Here is a 24747-nt window from a genome sequence, read left to right on the forward strand (position 1 = left end):
CATATTTATAATATTCTAATAATTTGATATGATGAAAGAGGCTCAACCTTGGTTCAAGATTCCAAATAGGAAGAAGATTGCGGCCAATGTGTGAGATTTATATGTATTGGAGAAGTCTAAGTTATTTGAAGCAATGCATAATCAAAAGGTAAGTATCACAACCGATACTTGGACATCGGTACAAAACATTAACTACATGGTAGTTACCGCTCACTTCATGGATAGTGAATGAAAGTTGCACAAACGGATCATAAACTTCATAAAGATCACGGGTCATAAGGGAGAAGACATTGGGAAAGTTCTAGAGGTGTGTTTGAACCAATGGAGGATAGAGAAGATCTTTAGCATGGGGGGAACTTCTATTTGTTTTGGTTCGTAACTTCTATTTGGATTGCAAGCTTAATTTTCATCATGAATCTTGATGCATCATTTGAATTATTGTGTGTGTGAATTGTAAATGATGAATAATAGATGAATTTAGGCTACAATGTATGAGATAAAGGTACAATAAAAAAGTTTTGCCCTTGAATTGGGTTAAAAAAGCAAAATCAAATTTTGTCCCAAAACAAAGTGGCAATTACCATTGTCATACCATGCCAACCGAACATTTGGCAATACCGAACTTCGGTATACCGAAAGTTTGGTATGGTAGTGGTAATAGATTTTACCAAACCGAAAGTTTGGTATGGTAATTGGTACAAGGGTTTTGGTACGGTAACCGTACCGAACCCACCCCTACACCCACCCCCTTCTCCCATCCCCCATCACCCGAGCCTACCCCGCAACCTTCAATCTCCATCTTGCTCCAAATCCGTCAATCTCCATCCCAGAAGCCAAAAATTGGAAAAGTTCCAAATTTTCCCACTCAACAGAACACAAAGAAATCCAAACATTTCCTACCCATTTTCTCTCAATTTCCCTCTAACCAAACACACGTCTTTCGAAAGAATATGCAAAGCCTACCCATTCAATTTCAAATCCTCAAAAACCCAGCAAAACTAAAAAACCAAAAAACTAAAATATCCAAAATTTTCCCCTTACCCTCTATCATTTTCTCAGCAACCAAACACAACCCAGAATCCCAATTAAAAAAAAAAAAAAGTCTTTCAAACCTGGCTATTGTTGAGACCGTCCTATGCGGCAATACAATCCGGCCGATTCCCAAGCTCCTCAGCGGAGCGTCCACTCCTGACGAGGCCTCCGAGGCTGATGTCGGCATCATCACTATCTCTATGGACATGTGGAGGCTTCGAGATCCAAGTCACAACTCCAGTTCCTCTTCTCGATTCACCAGTTCTTGGTCTGCCAGGGCCTCATCGCCGAAATGCAAGCGATCCGTTGCAGCCGACGAGTCCTCCACCAAGTTACTTCAACTCCAGCAACACGCAGATCTGGATCTCCAATTGACCCTGACCCTGTCTTTCAAACCCAAGCCCAAACCGAAGACCCGACGACTGGAAACCCCATCCATGAACTCGGATGAGTCTGGCGTCACCACGTGCTTCGAGAGTGGGTTCAAAGATCAACAGCCGTAGTCTTATGCCGTTGGACCGGAGAGAAAGCTACTCAACTTGTTCCCCTAAGGAATTTTCCCTTCCGCCAATTTTTTGTTGGTGAATCCGACGCAGCTATATGAAATTGAAATACGGGGTGTGCTCGGGTGGGGAAGACGAACTGGGTTTTTTGGATGGGAGGGGAGGTGAAGACAGCGGGGGAGGGTGGGGGAATGGGATTCTGGGTTGGGGGTGTGCTCGGGTGGGGAAGACGAACTGGGTTTTGGCTGTTTTTTTTTTTTTTTTTTTTGTTGAAGATTCAGGTTTTTAAAAAATAAAAAATAATTTTTTTTGCCACGTGGCAGACATTTGGCTGCCACGTGGCACAAATGTGTCAGCCACGTCAGCATTTAACGGATTAATGGATGGAAAATCTAACGGATGTATTATATTGAAATAAAATAGTACTTGAGGTATGAAAGTGAAATGTTTTAAAGATGTTGTATGGGGTTGTAATAGACCTCAAACCTAAGAGGTTAATATGTAATTTACTCATAAATAAAATATTAAGGTTACAACATCCGCCAATCCATGTAATTATATGATGTGTTCTTGCAATTATTTTTTATTAATTTGAAGTGACTTTCATTTGAAGAAATTAATTAATTTTCAGATAAATAGAGGGATTTCCGTGGACAAAAGAATGTCCGAATAGCTTTTTCAGGTAATGAGTAATATTGTTCTAAATTTCACGTTACAGCCAGCCAGAGCCAATCCATCTTTCATTATTTCATACTAAGTATTAATTAATTAAAGCTATTACAAATAATGCATACTCCATTTATTTATTAAATTTGAAACAATTCTTTTATTGACAAGAACAACTTTTAGAATACAATTTTATAGGAGGATACCTTTTTCGTTTGTAATTTTGTTGGTTCGTGATACTCTTTTCTTTTGATCAAGTTAGAGACAAGTTTCTTTAATGTCTAATCCCTTTCGAATCCCAGCAAAAATGAAAAATCATTTTCATTTATCCTTAATATGCCTTGAATTCAGACGGTTATCCATTTCAATATAATCCCAATGCCATTCCAATATAATCTTAACGCCCAAATGAAACCTATGTACCCATGTTGAAGTTGTATGACTCAAGGAACACGGTGTATTAATACTTAGTTTTCCTAATTAAGGGAACTTTAACGAAAAGTACCCGGTACTGTTCACTTTAACGAAAAGCCACATTTTTACACTAAAAAGTCAATCATGTTACTATTCACTTTACCCTTTATTTTGTCATTATCATTAAAACTCAAAGTTTTCAAGCCCTTTTCATTAGTTTTCCTAATTAAATTTACTATTTATAATAACAAAGCTATCCAAACGATTAATCATATCATCATCCATCAACATGATGACGTGGTATGATGATCTTATAGAAGTTTTCTTTAGTCATGCAAATACATTAGAAGAATTGACAACTCTATTGCACTCGCTTAATACGGAGGATCAAATCAAAGTGACAAATTTAATCAATCCAAAGACAAAGAAATAGAAACTTAAATCCACAAATGCTACTGTACCATAATAACCTTATGAAGTCTTTCAATATGTTAATGTTGAAAGTCGACTTGTCTATTTGGGTCATTTTTGTTCTTATCCAGGTTGTAAATTACATTCTCAAATTCTGACCTCAACTATTTGGATCATATGTAAAAAAGAATTGGGATACTTCCCCCAAAAAACCAAGGGAGGCGGCAGCCCCCACCTCCGCAGTCGCAGCATGGGGGAGCGGCTCCTTAATCTGCACTACAACCAATACAAATGTTCTCTAAATTGATATATGATGCTAAATCGAGACCGAGATAGAGAGAGAAGGAAAGAAAGGGTTGGAGCTCAGTACGACATCATGATCCGAACAAAACGTAAAGCCCTGTGGGTGGGTAACCATTTGTTGTCGACTTGGGCCGTAGATGGACCTATATATTTCTTTGGTCAAAATTTAGCTTCAAACTCAATCCTTGTCATGCAGCCAAATTGAAGCTTAAAGCTTGGCATTTTCTTATGATGAAGATGATATTCACGATTTTATTTTTTAATTATTATAAGTAATATTATTATTTAAGCTACACTAAGGAGAACATAAGAGTTTGTTATCTGAGATACAATGAGTTGAAGAGAAATGTCCTAATTAGACATGTAAGATGGGTTGAGCCGGTTTGACCCGGTTCTAAGAAGTCAAGGCCCAATCCCTACCCGACCTTAAAATTTTGGGCCCTAGGGAAAAGTTAGGTCGGCCTAAATCGGGCCTTTGACAAAGAAGTAAGGCGTAGGCTAGTCCACTAGTCAAGAAATTTGGGCCTACGAGCGGGCCTCCCAGCCCGCACCAATGTTTAGCTCTTTAATCATTTTCATTTAAATATTTTTTTGTAATATTGATAAGAATTAAATTTAGTACGTCTTAATTATATTAGTTATCAATGACCATACCAATTAAGGTATTTCTATGGTTAATACAATCAATTAACAAATATCATTTTTTTCTCTTTTTTAGCCCCCTTCTTATCCAGTTGAATGGTTTCGTCAGCTCGAGTCTTCGATAGTTTATATAAGTATTGAAAAAAAGTTAATTATATTAAAGAAAATTCAAAAGTATTTTAAATTACATTAAGTGATATCAAGCCGGGCCTAAGAACTGGGCTTAAGACCAGACCTAAACTCGACTCAGGGCTTAAAATGCAAGGTCCAAACCTCCAAAACAAACCCATTTTAAATCGGGCTAGATAAATCCCGGTCCTAAGACTGGGAGGCCCATAGCCCAAAAATAGGGCTATGCTTGATTTTTATTCCGGCCCATTGGCCATCAGTCCCCCACATTATTTATTCATCAATTGTTCAAGTATTGGATAACATATCGCTTTTTGGTGACAATACTTTGTTAAATTGGGAATGGAAGACACATTTTTAACACCAGACACCACTTATTTATTTAATTTTGGGAAATACTTAGAAATAGAAATGGGACAATTTTTTTAATTTTGGGATAGAAATAGGACATTTTAAATATGCACACAGCATGCTCACGCCATGCATAACAATCGGACATAAATATGATTTTTCCTACACTTTGAAATGACCAAATTGTCCTCTCATATAAATAGGTTATCCATAAATTTCAGTTCTCATTTCTCATTTTGTAGAGGGAGAAACATAGAGGAGGGAGAAATTCTAGTTCAAAGAATTCTAACCCACCCATCATCTTCATCCAAGCTTTCTCATTTTCTCTCTCTCCTCTCTCTACATTTCGAATATGCACAAGAGCTCTAACTCTAACCCACTAATCTTCTTCGATTTTTACCTTTTCAATTGTAGGTTTTGTGAACTGGTTTTGCTTAATTTTGCTTTTTGATTGATGGATTCTTGAAGTTTAAGTGATCGGTTTGGTGTTTCTTGGAGGAGATCCAAATCCTTCAATTTTGATTTTGCTACAATTAAATGAAAAAACGTATTAAATGTCAGTTGCCTTTTGGAGAAGAGATAAATTTGAGGGAAAAGAGAGAAATCAGAGTGGAAAGGAGGAAGTGAGAATGATATGGACGAAATTATTTCCTGTACTCGTTCACTTTCTTCGTTTAATCCCGCTCATACACTGTATGTACACGACATGCACATGACATGCACATGTTATGCTCACATATTTGAGCTCAACCAAAAAAAACTCATAGCTCATAGCTCTCTCTTCGAAGTAAGAAAAAAGCCGCAATCAGATAAATGACCCTAGACTTTATATGAAGAATTGAAGATTTATTAATTTGAATTTGGTTCAAATATTTCAAGGATTTGAAAAAATTGCAGTTTGAATGGGCACAAAAGAAACCAATTGAATCAAAGGAAATTGTTTCATGAACTCGTTCGCTTTTTTTGTATTTGCAGGGTCTGCTTCTGAATCAAAGGAAAAAGTAGTAAACTACATTAATGGGAAAAGTATCAAAAATGTAAATACGCACCATCTACACATAATAAACTATATGCACATCACATGCACATAATATGTACCGTATATGCACATGATATGCACAGAATGAGAGAAACTTTAACTGCAACATATTGGTATAGTGGATACTTAAAACATAATTATTATGTATATAAGGTTACAGTGACAGTTTGAAAAGTTTTGTTACGTATATCAACCACCTCTTAACCATGCATGTGGAAAATATGATACTCGTTGTCTTTATTTCACAGACACGCATGACCCTTAATGTCATCTACGTTTTTTCTTAATTTTGTTTTTTGCTGAAACCAATTAGGTTGTGGTCATACTTGCTAAATTATGAGGCAGAACATACGTGCATCATAACTAATGAACATTTCCGCTTCTCATATTAAGATGTAGTCATGCACACCATATGCACACCACATGCACAATACAGAAAATGTTTCACAAATTTATGCAATTAAACAGTTGAATCAGAAATTGTTCCATCCCAATCTTGTAAGCTTGTACCATTTCAAAACTTGAAATTTATTCCGCAACCCTTACGCCCCAACATGAAACACAAGCCTTAATTTAACTTCTAAGTATTAATTCATCTTACAAACAACCCATTTATTCCATAAATCATTGATGAAGAAACTTGGAACTAAACACCCTACCTTACTATGCCTGACGAAGCTTCAGTTGCAAGAAAAAATGGAACTTATCGACCAAAATAGAAAATATGGTACAAAATCTAACTCACTCTTCTCACCTCTCTCTCGCATCTCTTTGTTCGAAACCAGAGGTATGAGGTGAACTAAAAATCCAATTCACTCTTCTCACCTCTCTTTGGACTTCCATTTCTTCGAAATCTGAGCTCAGAGATTTTAGAAAGGGAGAGAGAGTAGAGAGAGAGAAAGTAAGAGAAGAGAGAAAGAGGAAGGAAGAGAGAGAAATTAGAAAATGGGGGAGAGAAAGTGAGGAATAACTCATTTATATGTGAGTATTTTAGTCATTTCAGTTTTGTGCATGGTGTGCATGGCTTGTGCATGACTGGTTTGTCCTATTTCTGTCACAAGATTAAGAAATTGTTCCATTTTGGGATATTTTCCTTTATTTGTTGCGTGTGTAAATAGAGAATTTGTACTTTATAGTCTCATTCCTTGTAAGTAAACGTATCAATCAATCATAGAACAAAAAATACACATCTTTGCAATTAAGTTATTCCCTGTAATTAAAGATTGGACAGGTATTTGTGCAACATTTTTAGGCGGTACTCACCATATAATTAATAATACAAACATTTTCGAAAGCAGTTGGGCACAATAAATGGAGAGAAAATAGTGAAAAACAATGTAAGGAAAAGAAAAAAATGGAGATATACTACACGCCCATGCATAAAATACCTTCCAACTAAAACCCCAAAACAAAAAGCATGTACCCAAACATTTCACCAATCCATCTTTGGTTGCTGGTTCAGAAAGCATGAAATGCAAACCAAACTATAAATTTAATACCAGCCCTCTGCATCAGCAGCCTAAAGAAACATCATCACTGCACTCGAGGTCTCGAGTTTGATTTCCTTATCTCATTTATCTTCTATCCAAAATAAATACAAACAAATAATACCATCCCTGTACTTCAGCAGCTTAAAACACACTCAAAGTTGTACTAATGGCTTTCTGGTTCTGCATCTTTCTACTATTTGCAGTTGGAGGTTCTAAGCCTGCAAATCCGATCAACCAAACCGATCTGCAGGCGCCATGGAGGACATGAGAACTCGGTCTTACCATGAATTTGTTATCCTCCTTAAGATCGTAAATAAAAGCAACTGCTGCGTCTAGAGTTCATCCTCAGCCATTTAATACTGACCGCATAATCATAAATCAGGCATCTGCTGCATTTTCCGAATGGAACTCTGGTTCCCTCAAACAGCCCCAGCAAGATCATCAGCATCACCAAGTCCAGAAGATCAGGCCTCTCTTCTTAAACAATGCCAATATTGTCACTCCAAATGTCTCTGTAAGCTCTACAAGTAGGTGTCATGGTATTACCACGGCTATGGCGTTCCACAACTTTCATGGTCATTCCGGTAACCCTGCACATCAATCTCCATGCTCCCGGTTTCATGGTTTACCGAAAGAAAATAACGCCTCTCCGGCCACCAACCTAAAGAAGAGTCACCGCACTCATCTACGAGTACACTTGTAGCAAGTTCAGTTATGTTCGGATAAATGGTCGACGGAGTTTTAACTTCTGTCCACTTCATGAGGTAAACAATGCAACGAAGAAAACAATAAGGGACCTCATTCTGTTTACTGCCTGATTTTCTCTAACAACAGAAAGATATGCATCAAATAAATCAGCTCCAAAACAACCACTGAGACATGCAAGTATATAACAAATTGCTTTAACCATCAACCTTCATAAATATATAGATGCAGTAAAAATGCCCGCAGGGCACACATGTCAAATTAAACAAGAGCGTCACCGCGTTCAAACTAGTTCACGAAAGAAAGTAAATTACTACTGTTGAAGTTAAAATAATACAGTACATACAAGAAATCGTTCCTCAGGGATTTTTTCTGAAAGGATGGCGTTCGTTTGGCATCATATCATGCATTTTCGAGTACATAAGCAACTGCGAAGGGTCACCACTGCCGCCACCACCGTTCTGGGATGCTCGCGAACTCTCTTGCAGTTTAATCTTCTCAAAAAGGTACTGCTTTTCTGCCTCGGCTTCACTCAACCGTTGTTTTAAGTAACTGTTGGCATATTCTTCCTCTGATTTATCTGACTTGGCAAGAGCGATCCTCTGGAGCCTGTCAGCCTCTCGTTTTGCCTCATTGGCCTTGAGTTGGAACATATCAGCCTCTGCATGTTTGAGCCTCACAATTTTCTCCAGCTCTTCAATTTGATTCTTCTTTTTTTGCCTCTCAAGCTTTAGCTCTTGGACTTCCCTGGCTTTGTCCTGGAGTTCCCTGTCACAAGCATCAACAGCCATTCGGGATTTCTTATACATTCTCATCTTCTCATCAGCAACCATTTCCATCTTCCTTATGGCCTCCTGCACCACTTCAGCGATTCGATTACAAGCCTCCTGTGGTGCTATTAGCCGTCCACTTTCCCCGTTTTCCAGACTCTTTGGAGAATCTCCCTCAAGCTCTTCATCAAGAAAATACTTCAAATCAGGACAAAATAGATTAAAGATAAAAATAAAAGTACGACAACATACTACAGTATGCAAACACTGCAACAAAACCCACAATTCAAAAAAAAATTGTCCTATAGTTGGAGTGGAATCCTATTCCATAAGACTTGACAGTACCATAATACATCTTCTTCCCTAAGAAGCAAACTGAATCTGACACCACGCGGAAAGGAAAATAAAACGCTTAAAAAAATTACGTACCTTGGAAAAACATCAATATTGCTCTGCAGGCTGCTGTCGACTCTGCAAGTCCACTTTCTATTTTTTCTTTGAGATCCTCACACTTCCAAAAGAGTTTTTGCCCTCGGGGGTCTTCACTTCCATGAAAAATCCTACTAACAAAGTCAAGCTCCCTTGTCAGAGATTCCCGGTCCCAGGCAGGAGCGCAGTGTTGAAAAACATCTTTGACCCAGCCCAATAGCTCAGATGTTCGATTGCAAGCTCGACACCTGAAAAGCATTTCGGATGGCCCTGCTCCACTCTTACCGGAGGGTCCCATGCTTATTAGTCCATCACGAATCGCACAGTCAGTGTGAGTCCAATGCGAACACAAATCACAACCAACCCAGCGGCAAGTGTTAACTTCAAAGTCGAACTTGTTACAGATTACACACATGCAAAGATTGCAGAAACCATTCCTTTTCGTGCATATCTCACAGGTACAATCATCAGCAGGAATCTGGTTTTGGCATGCTATATTCCTGCATCTCTTGTACACGAAAACTTCAATTAAGGAAGTTTGAGAAAGACTGATATTTGGATGCAAAAATGCCAGAATCCCGGTATTTATTGCAACAAGGATTTCAAGCTGCACTCTGTGTGCTCTAATCAATGTCTTAGCTGTTAAGTCCGCTCTACTCTGAACAAGCTTCTGCAAAATAAAAATTTCCTCTCGCTGCTGTGAACCTCCATTCCCATCGAGGATGACCCGGAGGTTGTTCTTCAATTCTTCTTGAAACTCGTCGGGTAGGTGATGCATCTTTTCAGCGATTATATCAACTCGCTCTCCAGCTATTTCTCGAAGAGATATCTTATCAGCACTGGAAAGACGGCGAATGACTGATTGTTCAGGGCAATCATTTTCTGCTTTCCCATTCTCCATCTTCTTTGCCATTATCACATCAGCAGTAGGCCAGGTTTCTTGAGAACTGGCACTCTCGGTAGGGGACTCGCGTCTGTGATCAGAATTTGATCTGGGTTCTTCTGGGGACAGCCGAGGATCTGAAGAGACAAGGGACAGTGAGGTTTGTAATCCCCCCGCTCGTGGTTGCTGACGTGGAGGAAGCATTCTTGATGAAGGCTGTTGGTGAGTATTGGAACCAGATGATGTACCCATCCACCAGTTCCCTTTATTTGCAACTGCGGCAAAGGAAGTATCACCTATCAGTATTCAGTACCATAAAACTTGAAATCTTTTGAAAGCTATAATGACGAACGCATATTCTGATATCTGACAAGAGTAATGTCCAGGAACAAAGAAGTATCCTCCATAACAACCAAATAGTGAGGTTAAATTTCTTCAAAACGAACTTGTTACAAGACGATTTCTTCTTGTTGAGTAGAAACAAAACCCATTCACCACCGCCAAAAGAAAACATGTGCATGCACACATAAACAATTGCAAATATCGGTAAGAAGATTAGGAGCGTTTTCAATTACATGAAACTCAATTGGCTTATTGTGATTAGGCAAGATGCTATGAGAAGCATATCATCTAGTTTCTACAGCATCGATTGAATGCTGATACTAATAATAAAAAATTCTCACAAGAGATTATAATTACAATTACTATTCTTATTCAGCTAGTATCGAGGCAAAGAAAATTCACAACAAATGATTCTGATGAAGTATTCGTCAAAAAGAACTAATTTTTACTGAAATTGAACAAAGTAATACTGCCAATCAAGCTTTCCTCTGTCCATAACATTAACAATCTTAAACTAATTTCAACTGTCAACAAGTCTCCAATTCCCAATTTTTCGAAACGAAATAATGTTCAAGCCACAAGAACATTTCACAAACACACAACCAAAAAGGCAGACCTTTACCAATTTCCACACAGTAGAAAGCCCCAAATTTATTTACTTTCCACAGAAGAAAAAAAAAACCTCCTCTTCCATTGAATCTGCTTCTCCTGGTGATTAATTTGACACAAATCCACGACTCACACAGCACAGAGAGAGAATTACAGTAACAAATAGTAAATTTCAAAGGTCACTGAACCGACCCCAAGTCGAGTACTTGCCCTGTTTCAGTGCTGGGGGTTTTTCTAAATTACTAGATCAAGAGCAGCAAATGAAACTAAAAGAATTTCCCTTCATTTTCCACCGTATTTTCTCGGCGACCAAACAGAAGAAAGAGGGGAGAGAGAGAGAGAGAGAGAGAGAGAGAGAGAGAGAGAGAACGCTTACCAGAAGAAGGCCGAGAGAAGATTCAGCTGCTCAGGAGTCAAAAGAGACCGGACGTGGAGAGACAGATTTGGGGAAGTTTTATTCGTCTCTCTACCACTAAGGGATTGTTTTCCCATTTTGCCCTTGGCACGGGCAATGCAGTTTTATACCCGGACGTCAAGACTTTCAAGTTTCAAACGTTAGGGTTGGAATTGCTTGCCTCACGCCACGTGTAATAGTGAGGTTAAAATGGTCATTTTATAAAGTTAGGCCACTTGACTTTTGTACATAGCCTATGCAGAATAAAATATAGATTTTTGACAAAAATAAATAAATGTAACGTGCTGTAGAAGCTTTTCCTTTTCCACATCTTAGTCAATCTAACTACGAAATCACTTCTACTTCAACGTTAATTAGTAAAGTTTATACAGTCTAGATCATCTGGCAATTGGAAACTCAACGGCTTTAAATGGCACCACGTGTACCTACCGTTGGATAGATCTGATTGAACTGCAGTAGCAAAGTCCATCGCAGCAGCCTTGTTGGCCACTCTCCCTCAGTCGGGCGTGCGTTACATGTGCTTGATAGAAAAAAATAAAATGGGCACTGACGTCAACTTGCCCTAAGGCAATAAGCGTAGCTTGAGATGGCTGCGCGCTTGGGTTGGCAGTGGTTGGCCCACCACTTACCCTTGCTTATTTGGAATTTTAGAGGTGTGTTTGTTTGAACTTGAGGGCAATATTGTTGCATTTGCCCTTGCCTTCCACTAACTGGTAAAGATACTCTAAAATGCTTCTAATTGTTACAAACTACAAACTCAATTTAAAACACATGATCTCTTGCCAATTATTTACTTTGTATTGAACCTATTTTTGAGAGGTGATTTTATTTCGACAAATGATAACAATCGCACTCCGTCATGTACAAATTCTCGTTTGCGTTTCTAAAAGAAGAAATGCAGAATAACTTTTCAAAATGCAAATAACAACTCCATCCGATTTGATTATGCTTAAAAAATAAAGATGAACAAAAAAAGGAATAATCACAAAAGCATTAATAATCCCATAGTTAAGAGTTGAGGCAAACAGCCTACGTCCATATATCAACACTGCCACCGAAGCCTACAACTGATATTTGTAAGAAAAATAGAAAATTGCTTTATGCTCCCTTATTTCTTGCCAATAGCTCCATCAAATGTTATATCCTAACAGTTATGTCCTGCCTTTTATGAGTCCCTACACCAATGAATTTTGAGAAAAAAGAGAGCAAAGGGAAAATTGCTTTGTGCCCCTCATTTCTGACTGCCGGCTTCAACAGGCTCAACCACCTCGGCCTCTAGCGTCTCGGAGTGGTTGTACCGAACCTCGGCCTCGAGTATCTCGGGGTTGTGTTGTTGGGGTTCGGGCTGCTGAATTTCGGCAGCAGGTGTGGACCATTTCCCAGAGAGCGCCAGACTCATCATCTTGTATATCTTTCCACCCAGCTCTGCTGGATTATCAGGCTGCATTCACAAGACGTGTAAGGTGAACGCGTTAGACGCCCACAGACATCATCAAACAAGCATGTAAATCCACATTTTTGGGTGTTGGCAACAATAAATTCCTAGAGGGTAAAAGTTGTGTGTAGCATTTTTGTGTCTTAACCCAACAAATATTGGACCCTTTATAATTCCTACAAGGTGAACGCATTAGGCGCTCACAAACATCATCAAACAAGCATGCAAGTCAAACATCTTCGAGTATTGGCTGCAAAAAATCCTAGAGGGTAATAGTCTTGCGTAGCATTTTTGTGTTTCAACCCAACAAATATTGGAGAGCAATTATAAAAAGAGAGCAAGTACGAATACTCACAGTAAAACCGCTTGACACCAATGCTGTATCGTACAGAAGTTCAATAGCTCTAATAGCATCCTCATCATCCGGGTTGATCTTGCTTGCAGCCTACAAACCAGGGTTAAAAGTGTTGTCAAACTTGCTAAAACCGTCAAGTATTCAAATGATGGGAACTGGCACTTTCTTTGTGCAAACATACATTTAAGTTTTTAATGATCGGGTGCTCGGGATTAATCTCAAACACCCTCCTGCCTCTCATATAGTCCAGGCTAGAGGTATCACCAACAGTTTGTGCCTTCATCAACCTGGAAAGGTCCAATCAAAAGTTTAGAGGATAACATTCAGGTTCTAACACATTAATATCTAAAAGTTATAAATAGCAATTCAGAAGCCTCTTACCTCTCCATGTTGGCAGACCAGCCAAACTTCCCTGACACAAGAACACAGGGTGACGAGCTAAGACGGTTTGAAATTTGAACACTGGCAACCTTGTCGCCCAAACGCTTCTTAATCCAATCACATGTTTGGCCATATTCCTGCTTAATCTCCTTTTCTTTTTCCTCATTCCTATCCCCTGCAAAAATGTCAATCACACAAATCAGATTTGTCAGCTACGTCCCTAGCAAAGGACGCATAAAATCAAAGAAGCAAGAACATTAGTAACCACCCATCCATAGCGGAATAGAAATGTTCAACTTAAAAGGCTCCAATGAACCAACCTAGATCCAGGTCTTCCTTGCTAATATCAATGAAATTCTTCTCCTTGTATGATTTAAGGTTCTGGATGGCAACCTCATCAATGGGATCAACTAAGTACAACACCTACAGCAATAGAACAACATAAATCATGCATGGATACATAAAACAGAATGAAAATGAACATAATCATATATTAGCGTCAAGTTAATTGAGAGACAATACATACTTCGAAGTCCTTCTCAAGAAGTTTCTCCAGGAATGGTGTATTCCTGGCACTTGTCACACTGTCTGAAGCAATGTAATAGATATCCTTCTGCTCAAGTTTCATGTTTTCAAGATATTCATCCAAGCTGATCATCACATCCTCACTCTGGGAAGAGAAAAATCTAAGCAACGGAGCAATACGCTTATGATTTTCACGATCTTCAATGCAACCCAGTTTCAAGTGTTTGCCAAAATTTTCCCAGAACTTTTCATAATCCTGCAACAAACAAAAATAGGTGTGTTTAAAGAACATTAAGCGAAGATATCATTCTCTACGCCCTAGTAGCAAGAGCAGATGGCCTGGCAACGATCAGGATTCAGTCATATGACTCATATCTACAGCTAAGGAACGAAAACGGAGACATGCAAGAAGTGATAATTGCCAAGATGCTGAAATTTGAACCATATTTCTATAATAATGTACAAAAAAAAAAAACAAAATAATGATAAGAAAACGCAACAAAAAACATACTTCTCTGTTCTCGCTCATGGATATTCCAAGGATCATGTCAAAGGCCTTACGAACCAAGCGCTTCCTCATAATCCGTACCTTCAAGTACATCACAGAAACAATAGTTTGTTTAACAAACTAACTAGACCTAAAGGTTAAAAAGAGAGTGAGGTGGATGTACTCACAATACGACTCTCCTGAAGTATTTCACGTGAGACATTGAGTGGAAGATCATTCGAGTCCACAACACCTTTGATGAAGCTTAAATATCGTGGGAACTGCTCAGGCCAATGTAAAAACAATTAGAACCAATAAGCAACATTTAAGAGAACGATGCATTACTATGTTGAAAAAACATCTTTTGTGTTGTTTACCAGTTCTCCATCAAAGTCATCTGAAATGAACACCCGTTTCACATAAAGCCTTATATTTTTCGTCTTGGGATTGACTATGTCATCCTTTCCCATGGGAGGAACAGCTGGGACATAGAGAATAGACCTGAACTCTACTTCACCCTGCAAATAGCAACCTCTTTCAGCTTAAAAGCAAAAGAAAAATGAGATTAAGAGTACATAATCAAACAATTAGACATTTTATCCTAACTTCAGGGAACTAGTGCTGTCAAAATAGCCATTATTAAGGAACTTCTTTAATCGTCAATTCTACATAACTTTTACCCAACTCAAGAAGCACAAATCATGTGATGATACAGAAATATGCAGCATTTACTTCAAAACAAGTTCAAAAAAACATTTGTTGATAAACTTTTTTTTTTTTTAATGAGGGAGTAATAGTCGTTACTACTGAAGAAAGTTGAGGTTCCACCATAAAACCAATTGGCCATATGGGGAGTAGCCCAACCTCTTCTGCATCCATGCAAGGTCCCTCCTCCCATCAATGTGGAACTCATTCTCAACACGCCCCCTCATGTGTGGCGAATTTTCAAGCCTAATATGTGGACAACATAACGGGGTGACGTGGAGCGAGTGTGGCCGTTTGGCCTCACACGTGGGACAACCTGGCTCTGACACCATGAAAAAAGTTGAGGTTCCACCATAAAACCAATTGGCTACATGGTGAGTAGCCCAACCTCTTATAAGCCCATGCAAGATCCCTCCTTCCATTAATGTGGAACTCATTCTCAACAAATACCTCAGTTGTGAAGTGCGAAGATGCTAGTGGATCCAAGTATTCATTGAAAGTTTTCTTGTAGAACTCATTGTAATCCTCTGTATTGACTTCCTTAGGATTGCGAAGCTGTAAACATCAAATAAGATGACGTATGAGTTTTCCTGATAAGTTGCTACCACAAAAGGCAAAGTAAACATCTGAAAAGGAAACTGATGAGGCTCACCCATATTGGTTGTGTCTCATTAGTGAGATCCCAATCCCAGTATTTCTCAACAACAGTCTTTGTTTTCTTCTTTTTCTGTGAAAGTTAATTCATTCATTGCATTAGTCATGAATAGGAATTTTCACTGAATCTCCTACTATGCAGAATACATTAGTCCAAGATTGATCAAGATACTGGATGAGTGAGATACCTCGGTTTTCTCATCTTGTTCATCCGTTTTGGATTCAGCTGGATCTTCATCTACCTCAACCTGAATTGAAAGTCTCAATAGTTTCCCAGAGAATATCACTTAACAAAACCCATGACAAAAGTACAATAGAGAAGAACCCTTACCTCTTTAGTGAATCCTTTTTCCTTCCAAGTGTATATAGGAAAGGAAACAAATTGTGAATAGTTTTTCACAAGCTTTTCAATTCGTTCTGGATGAGCAAAACCTTTGTCATCGCACTGAAAGTATGTAGACGGACGAAGAATTAGCTTCGAGATCAGTCTAGTACAAAAAGGTTTAAGAAATCACAAAGCAAGCAAAATTTTATTAACTGACCTTGAGATACAAGGTGATGCGGGTTCCTCTGGGAATAAGCTTCTCGGGATCAGTCTCCTCCTGAATTGTATAAGAGCTAGCATTTACCTCTCCTTGCCATACATATTGTTTGTCGGACTTTGGGCTCTTTGTGGAGACAACAATCTGCAACCGATAGGAAATACATAACAATCACACAGTAGAAAATTTTCAATATGCAAGGTTATAATAATAATAATAAAGAAAGAAAGCCAAACGGAAGTTGAAGCCACAAAGCATAGGAGGAACTTGGGGAATGGGAGTACTATCCCATCGTTATAGCCAATACCAAACTAAAAGTTGTTTTTCTGGTCAAGAACTTACCCGATCTGCAACAAGGAATGCTGAATAAAAGCCAACACCAAACTGACCAATCAGATTGTTATCACTGCCAGCATCTTTACTATCCTGATAAAACAAACTTGTAAGTATATAAAATAATTCAATCGCAGGATCTTAAATTCAAATAAGACTTAGTATACCTTCAATGCTTTCAAGAATTTTGATGTTCCACTTTGTGCAATTGTTCCCAGACAGTCAATAAGCTCTTCCCGAGTCATACCAATTCCAGAATCACTGCACACAAAAGAAAAGACCACACTGTTGATACGATGAACAAGAATCATTAAGCACAGGCAAAGACAGAAACAAGCAGATGGCTTACATGATATTGATGATCCCATTGTCTTTATCAGTCTGGATACGGATATCTAGATCACCTCCACCCTTCAAAAGATCAGGCTGTGTGACACTGAGGAAACGAAGTTTGTCCAATGCATCACTTGCATTGCTACAAAAAGGAACATATTGTCAGCATTACATAGGCTAAACAACTTATGACCACCCAGAATCAAACATAAAACTATTTCTTGAATGCCAAGGCATTTTAGGGTTAGCTTAAATGTCTTGATTTTGACTACTTGGATCTAATAGAAGAAATGGCACAAAACAATGCGCAATAGTGTTCTAGGATTCATATAGCCGACCCCACTTAGTGGGATAAGGCTTTGTTGTTGTTGTAAACACAAATGAAAACAAGTGGCAATATTAGCAACACACAAGCATATCCATTGATCAATATTACATAACATCAAATTAGCAAAAGCATACCTAATAAGCTCTCGAAGAAAAACTTCCTTGTTACTGTACAAGCTGTTAACGATGAGGTCCATGAGGCGACTGACCTGGCACCATGAAGAAAAACAAAACTTAATACCCATTAATCCTCACAATAAAGTTCAAAAATCCCCGAATGTCACATGCCAGTACCTCAGCTTGATACTCGTACGTCTCAGCGGGAGGTGCGGCCGATGCGTCAGAGGCTGCAGCAGTGGACTCATACCGATTGCCGAAATACAGGCCATTTTTCAAGTTAAAAGTTGCGGAATTGGTAGTGTTACACTTCCCAGGGACCAACACTGAGTGCCATCTGACTTGCCTATCAGTCCCTCCCACCTGCTCAAATTTTATATATCGACGTAAGCTAACACATCCAAAATTTGAAAACTTTAATTGAAATACTTCAAAACCTTAACAAGAAATTGTTTTTATCGAATCGCCAAAACGTTTGGACTGAACACAATTAAATTGGCAGCAGTAGAACAAAAAAAAAAAGAAAGAAAAAAAAGGCACCTTCAAACTAAAATTATCAATACAACAAGTGAGGGTTCACTGAGAACTATATTATAATTAAAGTTCAAAATTAAAGATAACCCAGTTCTAGAAGCAACATTTTCGATCACAATCACTCATAAAAATTCAGAATTTATTAATAATTTTCTCAAATTGCGAGAACTAATCCGTGGAGTTAGGAAGAACGCACCGAACTGCAGTGGGTAGAAGCGCAGGAGATAGGAGCCGCTGAGTTCCGGTACCGTGCGCCGCCGTGGCGCAGGATGGCGGAGACGGAACGTCGTGGGAGCCTGTGCATATTGGTTGAGATGGAGGGATGAAGGCCAAGAGATCGAGAGAGATCGAGAGAGTGTGTGTGATGATTGTGAGTGAGTGAGAGAGGGCTGGAGTGTGGAGAGAGGAGTTAGGGTTTTAGTAGGGGGAGAGAGGAGTTAGGGTTTTAGTAGGGGTTTCTGATGGAGTTAGGGGTTTGGGAAGCTTCTGGAGATGAAAGGGGTATTTTGGTAACTTTGAGTAGGTGTACTTGGGTTTGCAGATCAGTTTGGGCCGATCATTTGTGGTCCAAGATTTTCCCGTTGTAAAAAGGAAAATAAAAACCTTCGAGTACGCAAATCGTCGTGTTTTTAGGTACTTGGGTTTGCAGATCGTTGCTTTTAAGAATGTTTCGTTGCGTCACAAGCAAAAATTCTTGGGTGCCTTAGAGTTCTCGGTACTTTAGATGTTTTAACTACTAAATCTTAAACTTTATATTTAAACAAAGATTAATGGTTAAAATGTTCAGAGTACTCGGTACTCCGTAGCACACAAGAAAGTCTCATGTTACTAGTATTAAAGTTTAGTGAAAGTTCTAGGATTCATTCCTATAAGTTCGAGTTTGATACCTACCTATTAGGGATGGACAAAAAAATCGAAAAATCAGACCAAATCGAGTGGACCAAAACTGGTCAAACCCGAACCGACTCAATTGCTTCATTCACAATTTTGGCGTATAAAAAACCGGTTCAAATCGAACCAAACCAAATCTATTAATTAACTTTTTTTTTAATAGTCAGACTGATTGTATGAATTTATCCCAAAATCCTCTCGATGAGTGGTTCAATTCACTCACGCTTATAGGCACTCGTACTTTTGTCCCTCGTTTGAGTAAGCAGTAACGGTGTGGAGGACGAGAAATTCTTGTATATACATGTTGTATTCAATCCTCCCCTCGTTTCCTCTCATGGTAATTAATTTATTTGACGGCAATGTGAGGGATCGATGTGAAATTGGGTTGTGTTACCTATTAGTAGCTTAAAAATGATAGTTAGAGGTTCAAGTTTGGCCAACAAGACATTGTACAATGTTTTATATAACTAACAAGGAAAAATTAGTATATGGTCCTTAGTTTCTAATATTCATTGATTAAGACTTTATTAGTTTCTAGATTTTGATCAAAGTCCCTATCATTAATATATTAATGAATTACAATTTTTATAATAAAAATTAGTAATTGATTTAGAATTTTAATACTCATACCCTTATTAAACTCCTAATTAATTTTCAATTCAAACATTTCTAAAATATAAAAAATAAAATCAGAATAAGTTTGTACCCATTAAATTTTTATAAAAAATTGATATGTACCCATTTTTTTTAATATACCAATTTGTCATATGAAAATGTACCCATTTTTTAATATAAAATGTATCCATTTTTTTATATATAAAATTCATTCAATCTTTTCTCTAATCCATTTTTAAATTTATATGGATACATTTTATTTCGTTGATTTGAGAATGTATTTATGTCAAGTTTAATAGAAGAAATATAATAATGTTATTAAGCCTAATATCTTTTTTTTTAATGTACCCATGTTTTGGTACAATGATTTTTTGGTTAGTTTTTTTATGAACATGCCCATGTGTGTATATATACACACACAATATATTGGAGAGTATACTTTATCTTTAATATTTTAGGGGGTTTTATTTTAAATCTCATTAATATAAATAACTACAAATTTCATTTTTAAGTTAAAAATATAATAGCCTACATAGAAATACATTATTATATTAATGTCAGAGACTTTGATAAAAAACTAAAATCACAAAGATTTCAGTCAAAGAACATTGGTAGTTAGGGATCGCATCTAAAGTGTCCCAACTAACAATGTCTGGTTTTCCTTTTTTAGTTTTTACCTTTTCTCGTTAGAGATTGGGGAAATGAGGAATGAAGAAAAGTGGAGGGAGAGTGGTGTGAAGGACGGTGGTGGACTAGAGGAGGGAGAAACGAAGGAAAGTATGAAACAAAAGCTAGCAACAAAAACATACTAAAATTGTTTTTTAGTTTTTCAATTTTTATTTGTGTACCATTCTACGCTTAGTCCAACAAAAGCTAGAAACAAAACTTACTAATATTGTTTTATAGTTTTTCAATTTTTATTTGTGTACCATTCTACGCTCCTTCCTTAATCCAACAAAAGCTAGAAACAAAAACTTACTAAAATTGTTTTTTAGTTTTCAATTTTTATTTGTGCACCATTCTACGCTCCTTCCTTAGTCCTCATTCATCCATCATCATTCATTGTATGTTCCCTGAAATAGTTATTAAACGGCCTTTTATAGTTTTGTTTTTGAGTTTTCGAATTCCTAAAGAATAACTTATTCTAATCTTCTGTCAAAGGCAGCAATAAACTTTAATCCATATTTAAAATATCCATCAAAATTAAGCTTCATCACAAAGATTGATTATGTAGAGATTTCTGTTTATTACTCTTTAATTATTCTCAATTATGTGATTTTTAGGCCTTGATGAATTTTTTGTACTCATCACCAATCATTATAAACTCAAAATAAAGATCTGAAAAACATATGTGTTGACATGCTAATTTTGTGAACCAAAAACCAGCAAATAAAGGGGAAAAATGAAAGAGAAGAGCAGCTAGCATGTTGCTCCTCCATTCCTTCTTTTAATTTATTTCATTATTTAGATGAATATAAACATTAATTCCGTCATATAATTAGTTACATACTCTTAAAATATTACACAAACAAAATATTACACAAACAAACTGAAGGCAGTAGGAATTTGTCTACAGATGAAGAGAGGTGTCAATAAGCTCTGAGTTGTCAAAACTTTTTGCAGAAGCACTTGCTGCGGCAGCAGCTGCTTTTGTGTTGTTAGGCCATGAGTGTGTGGAAGATGGCTGCAGATTAAGCCCTAGAGAGAGTGAATGATCTGCAGGAGCACTTGGACAAACCGGAACGACTATATCGGAATCGAATGAGAACTTTGCAGGCTGATGATCAAAATGCCTTGTTGTGCAAACAACCCTTTGATGATCAGTCTCAGATAACTTCTGCAGAAGCTGCTGCTCCTCCCTCCTCTCCTTCACTTTCTCAAGCTGCCTGAACCTCTCTTGCAACAGAGCAATGGAGGAAAGTGAAGCCACGGTTGGATCAGAATCAATTTGGCTGCCCATTGAAAAGCAGCTTTTGAGCTTTGTAGGGTTTGGTGGGTTATTTTTTTATTTTTTATTTTTTGTTTTGGCTATAATTGGTGCTGAAGGGCCAAAACGAAATGAGTGTGTATATATAGCAGATGGGTTGTTTCCTGTTTTGCATTTTACCAAGAATATTATAATATATTCTTTATGGACTTTGGATGATGTAATATAAATAAGAATCGGCTGCTGTGCTGCAAAAATCCAATGGCAAAGGTTCAAGGGGCTAGCCTAGAGAAGGCTGGGTTGGTGGATGGGTAGGCAAAAGCACTTTTGGAAAAAGCTAGAGTGCAAGAAAAAATGTCCAAAATGAAATGGAAGCGAGCATTTGGAATGGAGTTTTGGAGAATCAACTGTTAGGTCATGCCTTGTGTCCTCTTGTTGTTTAAGACACTGTTGGCATCGATGACTCTGATTTTATCTCTGGGTTGCATTTGGGGAAAAATGGATTCTTTTTTGGTTAAAAATCTTTTTGATCACTGTGTTTTGCAAAGTTTGCAATCTTAGTCATTTCCGTTCAGTTTTTTGTTAAAATAATAGTAAGATAGTTAATTACCAATTAAAAAATAAACAAAAATAAATTACCTTCACCACCCGTTGTCGGCCGTCGCACCTCCCGACCCCCCATCGTCGGCGTCGCACCTCCCAAACCCACATTACACCGGCCACAACCAACACCTGCTGCACCCCATCAGCTCCCCTTCCCTATTTTCTCCCAAGATTCAGAGAAACAGTTGAATCTAAAATTTTCAGACTAAATTTCAATTTGTTTTTCTTTGTGTGTGTATGCATGTATACGATTTCATTCGTTCTACAGACAAGTGATATTGAGGAGCTTTTTTTTTCTTTTTCACCTGCTTGTTTTAAAAATCAGCATTCTCAAATTTTATTAGGGTTTGCTACTAATACTACAATTTAATAGTATTTCTCTTAAGTTGTAATTAAAAGATCTTAAGTTCGATTCACTTTAATGAAGAGTGTGATACTTAATTATTATGGAATCATTGTGTGGGGTATCCTCCGAATCTTCACCCCTAAAGTTTGATATCTAATTATACTAGTACTACAATCTAGTGGTATTTCACTCTATCTATAAGTAGAAGATCTTAAGTTCGACTCACTTGAATAACGAATTTGATACCTACTTAATTTGGCTGTTTCAGTGTTGTCTTTTGAATCTTCACCCTTAAAGAAGAATATCGTTGCGTAAAAAATTGTTCTTTGGAAGAGTTTTGAAAATGAAGTTCATGAATTGAAGATGGGGATGTATAGAAGAGACAAGGATTAGAAGGAATATGTATTTGGAGTTATATGGTGTTTTCTATGGGAACATTTGCACATGCCAAAAATTGGGAGGAATCCTTCATTGCTGTGCCCATTTCATTTGTGTATATGAAGAGGGCTGGCATTCACTATATAAATAACAAAGTTCTAAATCAAGGTTTACATTTCTGTTTGTCTTTTACATTTATGGTCAAATATTTCGCCAAAATGGAGAGAAGTAATTCAGTGTGATGCTATTTATCATATTCTTGCTTCTTGCTAGGGTCTATGAGACCATATAAGTTATGGGTTCGGATTTATACAATCATTTGTTAATCTCTCTCAACACGTAATTGGTTGTGTTTATTTCTCTTATCAGGTGACTAATCACATGATGAAGAGTATGTTTAAACTAAAACCCTATATACAGACACATAATTGTATATAACTGATGACACCCAAGAATCCTCGAGATATGATAGATATATGTATGAAGAGTGGAAATCAGGAAATCTTCACTTACTAGGCTTCTTGAAGTCAGTGGACTTGTCAGCAGGGAAATGGGGAATGAAGCGGATAATCTATGCAGATGCTATATTTGGAGAAATCTGGAGAATTTGTATTGTTAAAACAGGACATGGATCCTCTCCGGATCTAATTGTCCTAATCTTAGGGATACATCAATCCGGACCGTTGAAATTTGATCAAACGATTAAACAGAGACTCACTTTAAAAGTTATAATAAATTTAACCGTTTGATCAAATTTCAAAGGTCCGAATTAATGGATCCCTAAAATTAGGACAATTGGTTTTGAAGAGGATCCATGTCCGTTAAAACACTGGTAGTTGGCATGTGACCGAGAGAACAGGTGCTAAAAATGCCATTTGGTCCAGCACCAAAACTAACCAAACAAGTGGAACAAGACTTCTATTATTGCGAAAAAAATAGATTTTTAATCGAGGGATATTTTAATTTAATATAAGAAAATAAAAACCACACACTTTTTTTTTTAAACTCCATATGCTTCTTTGTTTAATTTTGTTCGTTGTTTCTATTTGATTTATTTAATTAATCAGTGTGTGGTTATCATTTCCCTAGCTTAAATTAAATTATGAGGAAAAAGATTTGAACTTGAATATGGTAAAAAGAACGCTTTGTTTTAGCTAACTTTGATAGGCTCAAACTCAGAGCCAACTTTTGGGGAGTGCAACCGGTTCTATTGCATAGGGCCTCAAAATTTTGAGAGCCCCCAAAAATATTTTTTTATTAAATATAATAATATATAAAAATAATATTTAGAAATACTAATCAAATAATATATATATATATATATATATATATATATATATATATATATATATATATATATATATCCGATGGGCCCCAAAAGCCATCAGACTACTACCTAAAATCTGTACGCAAATTATATAAAATAATAATTAACAAAGGGGAAAGCTAATCTAGCAAAAAAAAGGGGCAAAGCTAATCAATTAAAAGTGGAGGACTCCACTGACCGAGGCAAACAATTCAGAGACCTAGATTTTTTCTCTCACGCCAAAGTCTAATTGCTGCTTCCCATTTTTTTTTCTTCTTTCACACCAGACTACTAGAGCACCAGAAGTCAAAATTCCAGACGTTGTCGCCAGTGTCCCAGTCTACTTCCCATTCTCTCTTCGTCCCATTGTTATATATCCCACAAATTATTAAACCCTAATTTATAAATTTATGAAATTGAAGAGAAACTTCCGAATCATGAAGATAATTCAACTGATCAGAGTGATGTAGACTTCGATCAAAGTAAGATATTTACTAATTTAAGTATATTGACTTGAAATTTGAAGATTTGGGTATTTCTCATCTATAATGATTTTTGTTATTTTTCACTTTTCAGGGCAAAATCAAGAGAAAAGGAGTCACAAAAAATCGCTAGACACACATGCATTACGGACTATTAAGTTTCATTGTTCATACTTACTATAATTTTATTGTGATCTTATTTGAGATATAAAAGATGGCTTATAAGAAGGACCCCTTTTATGAATTTCGCACAAAACTTTCGAAATTTCAGAGATGACCCTGCTCAAACTTGCACAGATTGTAGTAGTTTTGATTGTGCTGTTTCAAAAGAAAAGAAC

At 37.2% G+C, this 24747-nt stretch overlaps 2 protein-coding genes across 3 annotated transcripts; both read right to left on the reverse strand.

The window, feature by feature from the left end:
* Positions 1–7877: 7877 nt before the first annotated feature.
* On the reverse strand, positions 7878–11233 carry LOC126611257 (OBERON-like protein). Of its 2 annotated transcripts, none has more exons than XM_050279465.1 (3): positions 11095–11233; positions 8885–10042; positions 7878–8637 (listed from the first exon to the last, which is right to left on the reverse strand). In XM_050279465.1, exons 2-3 carry the CDS (start codon positions 10017–10019, stop codon positions 8045–8047), a joined length of 1728 nt encoding a protein of 575 aa, XP_050135422.1. In that variant the 5' UTR covers positions 10020–10042; positions 11095–11233; the 3' UTR covers positions 7878–8044. The 2 variants fall into 2 exon arrangements, with proteins under 2 accessions (XP_050135422.1, XP_050135423.1); XM_050279466.1 differs by lacking the exon at positions 11095–11233 and adding an exon at positions 10732–10893.
* An 879-nt stretch (positions 11234–12112) lies between these two features.
* Positions 12113–18321, reverse strand: LOC126611695 (heat shock protein 90-6, mitochondrial-like). The gene is made up of 20 exons (XM_050280074.1): positions 18058–18321; positions 17505–17690; positions 17346–17419; positions 16900–17025; positions 16718–16811; positions 16560–16643; positions 16218–16361; positions 16007–16120; positions 15864–15923; positions 15674–15748; positions 15472–15576; positions 14694–14834; positions 14505–14597; positions 14341–14418; positions 13831–14085; positions 13625–13727; positions 13305–13479; positions 13105–13210; positions 12924–13013; positions 12113–12574 (listed from the first exon to the last, which is right to left on the reverse strand). Exons 1-20 carry the CDS (start codon positions 18163–18165, stop codon positions 12365–12367), a joined length of 2421 nt encoding a protein of 806 aa, XP_050136031.1. The 5' UTR covers positions 18166–18321; the 3' UTR covers positions 12113–12364.
* Positions 18322–24747: the final 6426 nt, after the last annotated feature.

Source organism: Malus sylvestris, chromosome 17, assembly GCF_916048215.2.
Source record: "Malus sylvestris chromosome 17, drMalSylv7.2, whole genome shotgun sequence".
In the NCBI taxonomy this organism is placed as follows: domain Eukaryota; kingdom Viridiplantae; phylum Streptophyta; class Magnoliopsida; order Rosales; family Rosaceae; genus Malus; species Malus sylvestris.

Bases quoted from the DNA above. Each gene is read 5' to 3' on its own strand.
- LOC126611257 (XM_050279465.1), bottom strand. From the start codon at position 10,019: ATGGGTACATCATCTGGTTCCAATACTCACCAACAGCCTTCATCAAGA. The intron at 8,638-8,884 runs GTACGTAATTTT...TTCTTGATGAAG, and splicing joins AATATTGATGTTTTTCCAAG to AGCTTGAGGGAGATTCTCCA.
- LOC126611695 (XM_050280074.1), bottom strand. From the start codon at position 18,165: ATGCACAGGCTCCCACGACGTTCCGTCTCCGCCATCCTGCGCCACGGC. The intron at 13,480-13,624 runs GTTGGTTCATTG...ACATTTTTGCAG, and splicing joins CAAGGAAGACCTGGATCTAG to GGGATAGGAATGAGGAAAAA. The intron at 12,575-12,923 runs GTGAGTATTCGT...TTGTGAATGCAG, and splicing joins TGGTGTCAAGCGGTTTTACT to CCTGATAATCCAGCAGAGCT.